This window comes from Leucopleurus acutus (genome assembly GCF_964270905.1).
Source record: "Leucopleurus acutus genome assembly, chromosome: 9".
Taxonomy (NCBI): domain Eukaryota; kingdom Metazoa; phylum Chordata; class Mammalia; order Artiodactyla; family Delphinidae; genus Leucopleurus; species Leucopleurus acutus.
In genome coordinates, this window is record NC_139144.1 from 107,691,317 (window position 1) to 107,706,845 (window position 15,529).

The 15,529-nt window shown below is 46.8% G+C and overlaps 1 protein-coding gene across 1 annotated transcript in view; it reads left to right on the top strand.

The window, feature by feature from the left end:
• Positions 1–15,529, top strand: part of DNAJB6 (DnaJ heat shock protein family (Hsp40) member B6) — a 54,377-nt gene that overhangs the window by 17,728 nt on the left and 21,120 nt on the right. The window contains exons 3-6 of the mRNA XM_082846027.1: positions 1,313–1,422; positions 3,320–3,379; positions 4,182–4,292; positions 14,608–14,739. Coding sequence (XP_082702153.1) covers positions 1,313–1,422; positions 3,320–3,379; positions 4,182–4,292; positions 14,608–14,739 — 413 coding nt within the window. The remainder of the gene's footprint in view (positions 1–1,312; positions 1,423–3,319; positions 3,380–4,181; positions 4,293–14,607; positions 14,740–15,529) is intronic.

The window sequence follows — 15,529 nt, forward strand, 5'->3', positions numbered from 1 at the left end:
AGACCTTGGCCAAGAAACAGTGGGGACCAGGCGGCCAAGGACGTACCTTAGAGCTGTGTCACCAGTGGGCTGTGGGGTTCCTCACACTCGCTCACGGTTACAAGCAAGAACAGTTTGGTACAGTTGGAAGTAATTGTACTGTTCTTAAATAAGTGTAATATGTGCACAGTACTTACATTAACTGTTGGAAAATCATGCCTGTGTTGTGCCAGACACGATTAGAGCACGGTGTCTCTGGGTGACTAAAGCAGTGGAGTGGAGAGGCGAACACATGGTGCCCCTTAACTCACTGTGTTACACCTTGAATCTGAAGGAATCTAGCAGTCTTTCACAAGGCGTAGATAACTGAACCTTATTCTGGACGCGCGTACATTTCTTCACTTTCACACGAGCATGCTAGTGCAAACCAGTTGTTTTTTCTCTCTTTGTCCTTTTGTAGGGTTTGTCTTTTTTTAAATGGAGGGTTTGTAGCAGCACTTGAGGGGTTTTGGTCTGCTACTGCATGGTTAGGTCCACAGTGATTTAATAATAAAGTACTGTTTTATCATTAGATTCCAGCTTTAATCCGATTTTAATAAGTTAAGCTGAGGTTTTTGATTAAAATGCTGAAATTAAACTGAACCACAGCAGCCTTACATTAATAACTTGCCAAGTGTTAGAAGGACTGTTCGGTTCGTATTCTAGTCTTAGATTTTTAAGGAGCACGCCCTCTCCCCGTCTCGTGCCCCCCCCCCCCCCGCCCCGAAATGTGTTTAGCTAATTAGAAAAGAGGATTTTTTTTGTTATTTGGAAAGCATGTACTTGTTAATGTTAATTGGAACCATGGAGCAGGCCGACCTTGGTCATGGAATCTTTTAAGTGAATCTTGAATTCAAATCTGAAGTCGTGAAAGATGCTGGAATATTCCACTGTGCTGTGGCCAGTGGCCCACCTTCGCCCACTGATGCGAAAGTAATGGGCTGGTCAGGCAATGGGGACATAGGGATAGGGCCAGTCACGTTGGCTCCTTCCTCAGGGAGCAAGGCCTTTGTCTGCACGCACTCCATTTTCTCAGTCTTAGCACCATGAGTGCATGCTGCCCATACTTTGGTCCTCACACATTTTAAAAACTTTTTTTATCTCTAGATGTGGGTTTGTATTATGCTGTCGATTTTAGAACCTTTTTTTCATTCTGGCAGAAAGGGAGATGTTACAATAGAGACTAAGGTTAATCTCGCTAGTTTGCAGCTGTCATTTTTTTGCTTAATTATGTTTGAAAGTCCACTGGCTTTCTGGACATTCGATTGATCAGGACCCTTTTACTCCTTTTAAGATATAGGAAACTGGCACTGAAGTGGCATCCAGATAAAAATCCTGAGAATAAAGAAGAAGCGGAGAGAAAATTCAAACAAGTAGCTGAGGCGTATGAGGTGCTATCGGATGGTGAGTAGCCCAGCGTGGGGTGCGCCCTCCCCAGGGCCTGCGGACGGAGGGGTGGCTGAGTGAGCTGTGGGACAATGAGAAGGGTCTTTCTTGTGCACACTTGACGTTCCTGTTCCTGGCAGCCACCTGGTAGGTTAGCCGTGAGTGCTGTGGGCACCCTGGCCTCTAGACTTCTCCTAGGGTGGCTCTTTTAAAGCAGTCCTGACCCCTGGTCTGGGGACTGACGGGACAGGTCAGGTCGCGGGAATCTGTCTGGGTCACTGTGGGTGCCGTGGAGGCCACCTGTGTAGTTGGTGTCGTGACCTCTCATCCCCGTTGCCCTACTGAACACCCTGTGTGAATGTGCTGGCTTCTGCTTGAAAGGATCTCCTGCGCGTCAGGAAATCAGGCATCGCGCGTACAGCTGAGGTTCAGACTTCGCAGCTTGTAGGTTTCCCTCCCCAGGTCTAGAGCTTAGGTATTGAATGGAACTGAAAGTCAGATCTGCTGGCTTAGTTTCAGGGGTCATGCGGAAGGTAGCTGTCAGCCAGATAGATTCCCCGGCTTCTTGGTAAGAGAAGCGTTGTGTGTGGGCCGTGTGATGGGGAGAAGACTGGAGAACTGCTGACACCACCTTGCCAGGAAGCAGTACAGGAGGGCCTGGTATGAGTCGAGGCGGAGACTGTAAAAGATGAGAGGCGGACTCACCGGCCACAGGGAGTGGACCCTTTGCTCCAAGTGTCACTACATGTAGCCAGGTTCACTGTTAAAAGAGAGTTCTGATTTTAGAACCAGCTCCATGTGACCGTCACCCGTGTTGACAGCTGACCATCTCATCCTGTGGTGACACCCGTGTTGACACGGGACCATCTTGCTTATGTCCTAACAGCCCCTCCCACTTTATTTTGAAGGAAGGCCTAGTCGTCTTATTTCACAAGTTGCTTTTGTCCTTGTTGTCCTTGTCATTGTCCTGGTGTTCGTGTGCTGATCCAGCACTCCCAGATCTGCGGATTTCACGGACCAGGGACACTAGAAAAATGGAGGACTAAAGTCAAGCTTGATTTCTGGTAGAAAGAGAACCTTTAAACTCCCGTAAAGATGCTGCTTTTTTGTTTTTTTGGTGAGGGGGAGTGTATTTTTCACGTTCTCTTACTCAGCCTTCAATCCCAGGAGTCACCTTCACAGATAGACAGTTGCTGTTCTTACAAGCCTCTGATGACCCAAACGGGCTGTGCTTTGCTTCTGCACTTGTTTCCCCATGAACTCCTGTTATTTTGCCACACGATTCGTAGAACATGAGGTTTTAGGGACACACACTGTGTATCAAAAGAGCCTGTACGTCTGAGCGGGGCTGCATCGTAGTTGTCTTTATTCTAGAACACAGATGATAAGATGACCGGGGATAGTAGACCATCATCAAGGCTTGGGTGGGCTCTTGCCTTAGACCAGGGTGATCAAGCTGTAGGCTTTGGGTTGGCTCTTACTCTGGCTGTTACTTAGTTCGTCTCCTTTCTGCCCTCACCAAGTCCCTGTCCTGTTCCTCTTTGTGCCACAGATCTTATCCCCCAGTTGGACTTTGTAGTAAGAAGGTACATGTCCAGGGTTGGAATCATTTTGCAACTTTATGGTGGGGTTTTGACGTAGTATGCATGGGCACAGTGAGCAGTAGAGTGAAATAAATGTTTTAAACTTTACAGTACTTAAAAACGTTTCGAGTTGTTTTTAAGGGAGAGAAGCACTTAGATGTTCCCTCTTTTGCCTTTTCATCTACAGTAAGGGAGGCCTAGCTCTTTAAAATTGATCGTGGAAATTGAGAACCACAGCGGGTCTTTGGGTTTACACCTTTGGAAACACTTTATTGAATTTTGAGGGCAAAGAACAACTTGGTCTTTACTGACTTGTCTTTTTAAATTTATAGCTAAAAAACGGGACATCTATGACAAATACGGCAAAGAAGGATTAAACGGTGGTGGTGGAGGTATGTGTGTACATGTTGGTCTTTCTCTTGGCCTTGTAGTGACAAGAGGAGGTGGTCTGATGGCAAAGGGTCTTATGGGGGTTCAGTGTGTTATTCCTCTTGGACACTCATGTTTCAGTAAATACAGATGCAGCCTGGAGGGTGGGCTGGATGGGGGAAGGGAGGAGAAATTGATAACACGAAAAAGCCTATTAAAAATCTCACTATACTAGGAAGTGTATATTGGTGTACATTTTGTAGATAGGAAGTACTGTAAAACCTCACGTCATGAGTTTGTACCCTGAGAGCAGTACCTGGTATGTCAAAATAGCCTCAGGGTTTAAAAAAACAGATTCTTTCACCAAAGTAACTGCCTCTGGTGGTGAGGCCTAGACGTGTGTATTTTTGATGAAAAGTTCCTGCAGTGATCTGCTGTCCTGCCGGCTCCACAGTGAGCATTTAGACATTCACGCTCCAAACTGACCGTACACACGTATGAGTGAACATTTATGTGCTTGGCTTACATGAAGTTTCACAACAAAGAATAAAAATAGTGTAATACTGTGTGCTGATGACACATTTAGAGATGGTGAGACAGCCCTCGGGTGCTGTGTGCAGCTCAGGAACGCTGACGTCCAAGCACATTTCCCAGCTCTGGGCTCAGGTGGTTGTGATCTCGATAGGCCTTGAGAGAGCCTCAGGTTTATGAAATATTTTCCTTTTTTAGATCATGATTTATACTGAAATATAATGTTCTGTAGACAAGTGATTGTGTGTCAGCTGCGAGCAGGAATCCGTAACAGAGCTGTGCTTGCTTCTGTAGGTGGAAGTCATTTCGACGGTCCGTTTCAGTTTGGCTTCACATTCCGAAACCCAGATGATGTCTTCAGGGAATTCTTTGGTGGAAGGGACCCGTTTTCATTCGACTTCTTCGGTAAGTTCATCATCTGCGTCGTTGGTTACATGATGTGTCCGTGACTCACGAAGACAGACATACCCGTTCTGTTTAATGACAGTTGTAGCTTGTCCTTAAACTTGCTGTCTGAGCAGTGCAGGAGTTTAACTAAACCCCTTTTCCTTCTCCCTTCAGAACACTTTTCTGAATTTTACACCTTGCGTCTTTACATAATAAAGGCTTTAATGTACTCATTTCCTTGGCTGTGTTTGACTCTGCCGAACTACCTCTGCAGTGGGAAGGATGTGGACACTGGGGGCTCAGAAATGCTGCTCCTGGTCGGACAATGAATTCTGTGTGAATTTGCTGTGTAATAGTCTGGTTAAAAACACTAAGTATCGAGGCAGATATTGTTCAGAAGACATTTGATCTATAAACGTGTTTTTGTTTTTCTAATTGTGGTGTTAGGACTATTGAGTTTGCAGTTTTTGAAAAGAAAGGACACCTCTAGAGCAAGGCATCACAGATGTTCGTCTTTGAGAGAATAGCTTTGCCAAAGGAGACCGTCCTGCTCTAGCTGCTGTTTCATTGTAGGAGAGGGTTTCCCATCCGCTGCACCTCTTGGTCCTGGTGCCCGACTAGAGGCACAGTGTCGGGAGCTCATGTTAGGGTCTGGTGTCGGGAACGTCTGGTGTGCTGGGCGACTCGAGAGGTCAGGGTTCATTCAGCATGTGCTGCTGAGGCCACTGTTGTCTTTGGCTCCTGGAGGGGGAGACATACCCTGTGTTTGCTCCCTTCATTGCCTGGAGCCTGGTTGAGAAGACTGAACACCACCTGCAGCCCCTCAGGAGGGAGACAAGAACAGCAGTTCTGTGTGCAGCTAACACGGGAACCAGTGGATCCTGCCCGTCGCAGGCACGAAGAGGAGTAAGGCGCTACCGTGTCTGGTAGGTGTTGGGCCTTTTACATGGCGCAGTCCTTCAGTTTATTTCAGATGGGGATTCAGAGAGACTGTCCTTATTTATTTATTTTAACATCTTTATTGGAGTAAATTGCTTTACAACGGTGTGTTAGTTTCTGCGTTTCCTTATTTTTTACTGTTGTATGGCTTTTTAAGAAAGTAGCTTATGGAGGAAAGGTGTGTATGTATAGTAGCGTATATTAGCGTTTTCACGGACAAATGTAACAACAAAAGCTAAGCAGGGGAGTGTTCCAGTGGGATGGGGGAGGAGAGTGTCATCTTTTTTGAAGACTTTATTTTTTGCATTAATTACTGCTACCATAAGCAGAAATATGTATTGGGAAGGCTCCCTATAGATATGATATGAAACATAATTATGTCCTTTATTAATTTTCCCTTATATTGGTAAGATATCTTACTGTAAGAAAAACACAAACAGTTTTAATGATCTTTCCCGTCTTAAAATTACCTTGTGTCTCATTACAGCCTTTAGCGAGCTCCAGATGTGTTATTTTGGGGGAGCAGGGCAGTGCTGGGTGACATTGGCCCGGTCTGTGCCACCTCGAGCTGTGATGGGGGTGGCAGAGAAGGCAGAGCGGGCTGCCCTTGCCAAAGGGCTGTGGCCGGCGGCTCACACACGCTTCTTCATCACTTCCAGGGCTTCTCAAGGGAAGAGTCCCTTAGTGCTTGGACGGTAGCCAGGTTTTGTTTTCCTTGGGAGAAAAGTCTGACAGGCCAAGCTTTCTCATGGAACATGATTTTCCTTAGCCGCTCTTTCTAGAGTGAAGAAGGAGTAGAGATGATAACCAGACGTGGGTGACATAAGTAGCATGTGGTTTTCACCCATCGTGAGTACTGATTTTCACACCTTCTAAATTGAGATTCGTGTATAGAAAGAAATCTTTATGTGTGTATGTAATTCGCTTAGAAGAGTTACAGATTGCAGGACGTACGGTGGAAATTTCTTCCGTTGGATTCAGAGTCCAGTTTAGGAGAGACCTAGTCTTCCTGTAGCTCTAGACTCTTGGGCCCTCTGTTTGAGATACTGCGTTGCTCACGTTGTAGCACTAGGTGTTTCCCAGATGTTTCTCATGATTAGTGTGGCAGCGATAACTTGTCCAGTCCATTCTTGTAGCTGTTCTAGGTGACTTCCATTTTTAGGCTCTCAGGGTTTACAGACAGGAAGAGAATCTGCGCCACGGCTACTGCATGTATGAAGTAACAGTGCGGCCCGATGGCGGTATGTTGAGTGCAGATCCGAGTGAACGTAGGGTTGGGGGTTTTCTGCTTTAGCGGTGATTTAGTGGGTGTTTCTCAGTATCCAGATCAACCGGGTTATAACGTCCATTTATAGTGGGTGTGTTAGTTTTTCATCTTAATTTTTCACACGACCAACTTTTTTCTGCTCCCGTTTTCCAAAACAAAAAGAGTAGCTCAAAACCTGTTAAAAGACATTCTGAGCGTCGCTTTGCGTTTATCAGAGTATAAAACACTCTGACTTCAGACTCCCCAGATGAAAGGGGAGGAGACTTGAAGAACCAGAGCTGGTGTGAAGGATTGAGGCCTGAGGGGTGCCGCACAGACTGCCACGCTGCAAGGAATGTTATGTGGTGGGAAGAGGACACGGGCCTGCAGATAGACGCAAGCCTCCTTGACAGACGCCTTCCCAGAGAGGGAGGGGAAACCATTTCTAAGACACTGAAGACTGGCTCTGCAGTGGGGGTGCAGGCCGACCTTTCAAGGCTGACTTTCCCGCATGTAGAGCATGCACAAAACTAGCCTTAGGAGCATGTGAATTGGAAGAAATTAATGAATAAGGGTTATACTAACGTGAATTAGGACGATCCCTTCATTTGTTTATTATTGAAGGATGCCGTTACTTGGTAGAATGATGTTCTAAGATAGAAAAGCTTTGACCATTACAGGCCTAGCAGTAAATGCTGTCTGGGAGGCCTTTCTCCTGACTTGTACCCTCTGGTTGGATAGCCAAAACCAGGCTCTGAAACCGAAAGCCTCTTCCCGAGCGAGAGTGAGTTCACTTCGCTCGTGTCCCATCCATGTGGGCGCGGGTCCTGCGTGGGCACCCGGCCGAGGAGGGGGCGTGGGTGCAGCACAGGCAGGCGGGGCTGCAGAGGGAGGGGCGCAGCCAGGCATGGGGGGTCGTGAGCCGGTCGTTTTGTTCTCCTCCAGGGTCGCGGAGGCAGCTGGCGAGGAGCTGGAGCCTGGGGAGGAGGTGGTGGTGGAGGCCAGTGAGGCCCTGGGGGCGGTAGCCAGCGAGGTGACGAGGAGCCTGGTGGGGTGGGGTGGGGTGGGGCGGGGCGGACTGGGCTCCCCAGCAAGGGCCTGGAGGTCACCTCCAGTGAGGACGGGCCCCCGGGGGCCTGAGGGGTGTGAGGACGCTGGCCCGAGCTCGAGGCCCTGCTCCTGCCCCGGTGGGCTGTGCGGTGAGCAGCAGCCTGACTCCCTGCCCACAGTGTGTCTGGAATAAAGACTTCCTGCTGCTAGTGCCTGACGGTCCTTGGGTGGCTCCCCGCGGCCGTTGTGGAGGTGAGTGGAGACGCACAGGGGCCTGGGACGCCCTGCAGACCACCCTCCACGGGGAAGCTGTGTCACAGCCCGAGGCAGCACCTGTGCTAGTGTCCAAGCTGCGGGAACAGCAGACCCCGAGGTTGGAGCCTGAGACAGGGTGCGCCTGGCTGGGTCCCTCCCCAGGCCTCTTCCAGCTTCTGGTGGCCTCAGATGGTCCTTTCTGTGTCTTCACATTGTGTTCCCTCTGCGTGTCCAAATGTCCCTTTTTATAGGGACACTAGTGACATGGGATCAGGGCCACCCGAGAGAGCTTGTAACTGGATCGTCTGCAGAAGCCCTACTTCCCACATGAGGTCACGGGTTAGGAAGGCCGCATGGATGGGGGCCCCGTTGACGGTATAACGTGTGAAGACTTGTCCTGCGGTTTAGGAGCAGCACATTTTGAGAGGGGAAGCCTTTGAAGTCAGGCGCACCGAGAGGAGCTGGACGTGGGAGAGTGCAGCTGCGGCGGTGGGAGAAGCCCTTGGGAGAGGCAGGGCCCGGGTGGTGACCCCCCGGGTGGGCCTGAGACCCGGTGGCCAGCGTGCCCCTGTCCCGTGCACCCAGGCTCCACCTGCACAGACCTGCACGCGTGGAATTGGGAAGGCGGCAAGGAGTAAGGCTTCAGGTCCACACCAGCAGCGTGTGAAGTTTCCTGCTAAAGGAGTTAAAAGAAAAACACTTTGCACGAGACTTAAAACGACTACGAAGCCCCTGGGGGAGGGGTGCTGTGGCCAGGAGGACAGGAGGGCGGCTCTGTCCGGGTTTGGGAAGTCTTCTGTCAGAACGGGCAGCAGGCCTTCGAAGGTAGCTGGGCGAGGGCGGGTGCCGTGCCGGCGGGCCTCGTGTTCCTCTGAGCCAGACCCCAGCCCATCCCCAGCGGGAGGGGAAAGGGTTTCCTGAAAAGGTCATGCTCGGTGGTTTTCTGGGCCACAAGAGCAGCAGCCCTGAGGTTTGGATCATCTCCCCCGGGGAAGCCAGCACCTGCCACGAGTTGATTTTGAGGGTTTAATGGAGCTCGCGGTGCCACCCAGGGCAGGGCTCCCCGAGTCCGTGTGGGGCTTGCTCACCTTCTCTTCCTCCTGGAGTTGTGCTCCCCCGGCCTCAGGTGCAGGGCGAGGGCGGAGTGCTGGGTGGGTGGCTCCCTAGTGGTTTGTGAGGGGGCGTGTGGCACCAAGAGAGAGAAGGGACCCTGGCGAGACGGGCCGCGCACTGACCCTCACAGACTCCTTCTGGGAGGGACAGAGAGTCTTAGGGAGCCCCAGACCTCTGCTGGCGTCTGAAATAGGATGGTTTGGGTCCAGTGTGTGTATTTGGGATCCTTGGCTTGGACAGATTTTTGTAATCATGAGAAAATACAGGGCTCCTACGAGACCTGTGATGAAACTAGAAATTGCATTTTGTAACACAGTAGTTGCGTGCAGAATTGAGAGTATGCTGTTCGCTTGGCATACATTTATTACCTGCTTACTGTTCAGTGCCAGGCACCGCCCAGATGCTGGTTCAGCCACGGAGACGCGTCCCAAACCCATCCTCCCCAGGGTTCCGATCTCATATCACGCTGTGGCTGTGTTTCTGATTTGTTCCCGTTTCTGTTTCAGATTCTTTTCAAATACGTTATTTTCTACTTCTGAATATGTGAGAAGAAAACATTTTAAAACTTGGAGTTGTCGTGAAAGGAGTGTTTTGGTTTTTATTTGTGGTGTTGGGATTAGCTGGGAGATGATCGCGTGGAGACCTGTCTGCTCCCCTCGGCCTTTGAATTCCAAGTGTTTCCCCTTTCCTAAGGGCTGCTGTAGTTGAGCTCTGAAACTGTAGTGCAGTGTGATTTTCCTTTGTTTGAAATGCCCAGGATGCTTTTTCGAGTTTATGATGTTATCCTTTTTTGTACAGTTTTTTGTGTGTGCCTGGGAACTTGATGGTGTGCGGCTGTAAGGGAGGGACCGGCTGCTGCCCTAAGTCACCAGCGCAGGCCTCTCCCTCGCTTGGGTTTTGTGTTCACTGAAATGTTTCCGTTGGGACAGAGGGAAGAGTGCTCGGAATCATGGCACTTGGCTTTGCGTCTGTTGGCGTTTGGTGTGGATTTCAGTATTTGCCTTGAGTTGGTTTCAGCCAACCATTGTGGTGTGGTTACTGTTCTGTCAGATACTGAATTTTGGTAAAATTTAAGAAAATGTGTGTCTCTAAACGTCTTTGCACTTAGTTTTTTCCTTAAGTCTTCCTCTGTGTATGTAGGCGTGTAAACATTTGTCCCGTTTTGCGCTTAATTTTTCACAGCATTCAGTGCAGTGTACTTTTTGTCGTAAGTTTGACATCGTTACTTAGGGTGTTGATCAGTTTAGTGTTTTGCAAATATCACCTTCACGGATTGCATTCAGTACTTCTGAGAGAAGAGCAGGATCTTACCAAGTTGTAGAGGTGTGTTTGATCCAGGATGCCTGAGACACTGAAAAGAAAGAGTTAAATCATAGGATAGGCATGTGCCTGTTTCCTGTAATATTTGTATCTCACAGCACAGCATTGTTACTGGCTAAAGACCTGGCTAAAGACCCTTCTAAAATGACCAAGGATACAGACTTTAGGAAGTCCTTTAGAAATGTATGTAGGTTGTCCAGAGAGACAGATCCAACAGGGTGTGTATCTATATCTCTCTCTGAAGAAATTTAGTGTAAGGAATTGGCTCATTTGATTATGAAGATGGACGCTTGCAAAATCTGCAGAGCTGATGTCCCGGTTTGACTCCATCAGGCTAGAAGTGCCGTCAGTGTTCCGGTTCAGAAGCCATCAGGCAGCAGAATTCTCTTGTGTTCGGTGCGGGAGAGGGGGGAGGGTTGGCCTTTTGGTCTGTTCAGCCCTTTAGCTGATGGGATGGGGCCTGCCCACATTGGGGAGGCCAGTCTGCTGTCCTCATCCTACTGATGTGAACGGTCATCTCCCCCGAGAACACCCTCAGAGATGCACCCAATAGCTGGTGCTGTGGCCCCTTCAAGGTGACACACAGAAGCTGTCCACTCCCTCCCAACTCGGCACCCACACTCGTTATCTCCTTAAACCATGCTTGATCTCCAAATAGAGACAATAGCAAGATCATAATTGTGCCTAACGCGATGGCTGTCCTGCGTGTAATCGAGAATGCGCTAACCTTTCTCCCAAATAGGAGGTAAGGTCCTTGAACTTACCTTTCTCCTTGTTGTCCCATAGCTGAAACACTGTGATGCAAAGCCTGCATTTGATGTGATGTGATGTGATAAGGGGGTAAAAGAGGCAAGAAGATAAAGCTGTGCTTAGTGTTTATGAATAACATGTATGCACAAAGTATTCATAAAGAAATAAGGAGGAAATACACTCGGCAGTTGCAACCCTTGTTTCTGTAACAGGGCCTGTGGTCGTAGCTGCTGTTTGTAACTACCTCCTTCTTCCACCTGGTCCATATTCCCTTTGCCCACCAGGCACCTTGGCTGGCTGTGTGCTTCTGTATCCCTGGGGGAGTGAAAGTAAAAAAGTACTTGGTAGAATATTTGGTTATGTTGACATGTCTTCTAAAAACTTATAGTAAATGCAGTATTTGCCCCTTTTAACCTCAAAAATAATAATATAACACAGACTCAACGTAAGAAATTGGAAAACATAAATGAGATTAAAAGGAGGGAGGGGGAATCAACCTTTGTCTTACCACCAATTGAAAGTCCACATTTTTCAGATATTATAGTTGGGATGTGTATATATATATATATATATATATATATATGTTCTCTTCTGCCTTTTTCTAAAGCGTAAGCTTGATGACCATTCAAATACTTGCATTTAACATGCTCTCCATTCATTTACTCTTTTGGAAAATTAGGTAAGTTTCAGTTTTCACTATAAATGCTTTGGACTCCTTTAGTATAGTAAGTTATTTCCATGTTTGATGAGTTGATTTCCCTGAAGTAGAATTGAATTGCTGGATTGAAGGGTCTTTAAAAATGGTATTTAGCTTGGGGGCTGAAGATCGTGAAAGCTCATGGTCCATACTCCCCAAACCAGCAGCAGCCAGTGATGGGAAGCCTTAATAAGGATTTGCCTGATCTCACAGTGGCACCTGTTAACAGCACATCACTATAATCATGACATTTTTTTTTAATGTGTTTTTTGGTGTCACCATGACTGTTACAAATGAGACTTTTCATTTTTAGGGTTAACTGTAATATCTGAAATTACATGTTAAAATACGGTGACTACTTGAATTGTAGAAAGTCATATTTAGGCTGTATAATAGAAAAATATGCAAGATAAAAGATTTTAAAAATACAAAAGTACAAGAAAATGTAATTGAAAAGCTAGCTGGCCTTCTTACAACATACTACTCAACCATCTTTTGAAGTAGCTTCTGAAGAAGGTGATCTTATAATTATGAAAGGCTTAATTTAGCTTCATGTGAACAAATTAAAACCGTTTGTTCAGTGGTGGTATCACATGGACACTGGTTTAAGTTGGTCTCAAAAGCCTTGTGAACAACCTTTAAAGATTTAGTTGCTGTATGAACCTTAAATTGTAACATAACTAATTGTTATGGCAGTAATAAAAGGAACATTGCAGAAGGACGCAAACAACGTGATTCAGTGTAAACTAAAACTTTAGAGCATGTGCAGAACAGCACATCGTTTAGGAACTCATATGGATAGTGAAAATCTAAAGCTGGTCCTGTAGGTTCTTCTTAACGGCTACTGCTTGAAAGAGAAAATTACTGCACTGTGAGTTCAAACTGTACTTGTTATATTACGTTTGTGTGTCTTAACGTGGGTGGTTGTAACATAAGAATGTTAATTATCTGCCATCTTGTAGCTCGGATCCATAGAGAATGTGTCACTGCAGGTGTGTAGGCCGTGATAATAAGGTAAAAGGTGACTTAGTAAATAGAACGCTTGTATTTTATTTGAACAGGATGAAGTCTCTGAAGAAATTTACAGAATGTCTCCAGCTCTAGATAAAGTTTATGGTCCATTTTTCTACTTACACTTCTAAATATGGTAATAATGGGACTGTAAGCCCTGTTCACAAGGTAGCTGGTAAATGAATTTCTTAAAGTTGTGTTTGAAAACAGTGGCGTTTACCGTGGAACGTGGGAATTAAGCGCAAGACCAGCAGGCCCTGGAGCTTTCTTGTTCACAGCAGAGGCCCTTGCCCAGTGCTGCGTGGGGCTCGGGCCCCCTTTGGGGCGGTGGACCTGGTCTCTGTGCACATGTTCACGCCTTCTCCCTCTAGCATTCCTTCTTTCTCGCCTCTCAACAGGCCACCAGTGACCAGGTTTTCTAAATGTTTCCTTCTTCAGGCCTGTTTTCGTGTACTTTGCATAGCTCTCTTATTTAAGAGAGGCCTTGTAGGTTTTTATTTTTGTTTTTGCTTTTAAAAATTTTTTTATTTATTTTTGGGTCCTCGTTGCTGAGCACAGGCTTTCTGTAGCTGCGGCGAGCGGGGCTGCTCTTGTTGCAGAGCACGGGCTCTAGGCGCGCGCGGCCATGTCGTTTTGCCACCCCTGTCCTCGCCCCCATTCTGAGTATTGCTTAAGCTGCCTTGGCCTTGCCTGGCCCTTGGTCATCCCTCAGGGTCTGTGAGCAACAGCGCACGTAACCTCTCGCACACCCTTGCAGGTCACTGCCGGTCACCCTGGGGGCGTGGCACGCTGCCAGGCCACATTCGTCTGCAAACACGAGTGCGCCGTGAATCTCAGTTTCTACTTGGTTTTGTGCTCACTGTGTGTTTATTTTTCTGTTTACTTTTATTTCTTTCATTTCACTACTCAAATGCATTAACTTCCTGCTTTGGTCACTCTTGCCTTGTCTTAAAAATATGCCGTGCTGATTCTGTAGTTTGTGTGTCATGGGTTGCTTTTCTCCTTCCCCAATGTGCATTTCTAGCGTACTCATCCATCAGGAGTCCTTGTTTTCATTTCTTAAAGAATTCCCGTTTCCTCGAAAAAAAAGTATAGCGCTGATTAATTTCATAGAACCTCAGTGAATTTTTTTAAAAGCTTGTATAATTCATGTTTTCAGTAGGTGCTCACTGATTGATAATAACAACCAAAAAAAGCCCCTAAAGTGTCCAGGCTAATCTTATTTTTATTTTCAGGAGCATTTTGGTATCTCCAGTAGGAATACGATGCCTATTCACGTCAGTAATTTTCCATTAAAGTATAATGTAGTGTCTGCCAGTTAACATTTATTCAGATTTGACTTCAGCTTATCCTTCCTAATTTTTTTGAGATGTCAGGCTTACAGAAAAGTCAAAGGGATCCCTTAGCGCTTGGCCCAGAGTCGCCGGCTGTTAAATTTGGCCTCACTCTGCTACAGCGTTCTCTTGCGTTACACGTAAATACGTTCGAAAAATCCATTTTTGTTTTTATTCCTGAGTGACTTTGGAGAAGGCAACCCAGACTCCATGCAGTACGACTGCTTAGGTGTGAAATCCTAGCCTTTTAAATGGCATCAGCTGGGACAGTGTCTACCAGAACTTTCAGTAAAAAGCTATGTTAAAACAGCTCTCTGTCCAAGTCTGTAGTGCAGATTGATGGCCTTGAGTTTTATATTTATAGTGTTGTGTTTTTTTGTTTGTTTGTTGTAAATCCCTGATGTATTCTAGCTTTAGTTGCGTTAAACAGGTAAGTAAAACTGCTGGTTAGATGGACTTCTGGCTGCTCTGTAGATACGCTACATTGTTGTAATGTCTTGGTAAGTTTTTTGTTCCTAATGGAACAGTGTATCATAAGGCATTAACCCTTATTGAAGCTCTCCTGTGAAAAAGCAAAATTGAATCAAGATTTCACAAAGCACTTTTGTTTGTTTTTAGAAGACCCGTTTGAGGACTTCTTTGGGAATCGAAGGGGCCCCCGCGGAAGCCGGAACCGAGGCACGGGGTCGTTTTTCTCCACTTTCAGTGGATTTCCCTCTTTTGGAGGGGGATTTTCTTCTTTTGATACAGGTACTAAACGTGTGATCAGACGTCAGTGCGGTGCTCTTCTAGTTCGGGCACTTTGCAGTATGTGTATAATGCCTTTTGGTAGAACAGCTTAGCAGATTTGCCAGTATTTTTTATGTGTACAAGGCTGTGCTTAGTAACCTACATTTTTTTCCTAATCTTCCCAAGAATGTTATACTTGAAAACCTACTTCTGATCTTAACTGTTAAAGGTGGCCAGCATTTAATGAAATTTCTGGTTAAAAGGAGTAAGGTGTTTTGAGATAAATAACTGTGAAATAACCTGCTTAGACAATCTCACTAAATCCTTTTTTATCTAACCTCAGCAGTTAAAAAAAATTCCAGTATCTTAGGAGAGTCCAGGTTGATGGGGTCAGGAGGTGGGGCTTTAATGCGGTCTCTGTGTGACCAGAGCCAAGCTGAGTCCCAGGTGAGGCGTGGTCACTTGTGTTCGCTGCCGCACAGAGCTTAGCTGTTGATGTACAGGCCGTCCGCCAGCTGCAGTCATGTGCGCACGGCCTGATGCAACCCTGTGTTTCACCTGAAGAATTGTAATCTTAGCTTTTCTTTGAAGCTCACCCAGTTCCTCTTAACAGAGGAGCTGCTGTGTTTCTGGTGCTCATTTTTGTTTAAACGCTCTGTGGTGAGAACTGGCTGTGCTCCTCGTACAGGCCACCCCACACAATGCACCTGCAAGGGCTCTTCTCAAATGCCGCTGGACTTGACTACACAGGGCACGTGTCGGTGCACGTCTATCCAGCAGATCCTTTCGTTACATGCCATGTAGTGTGCTC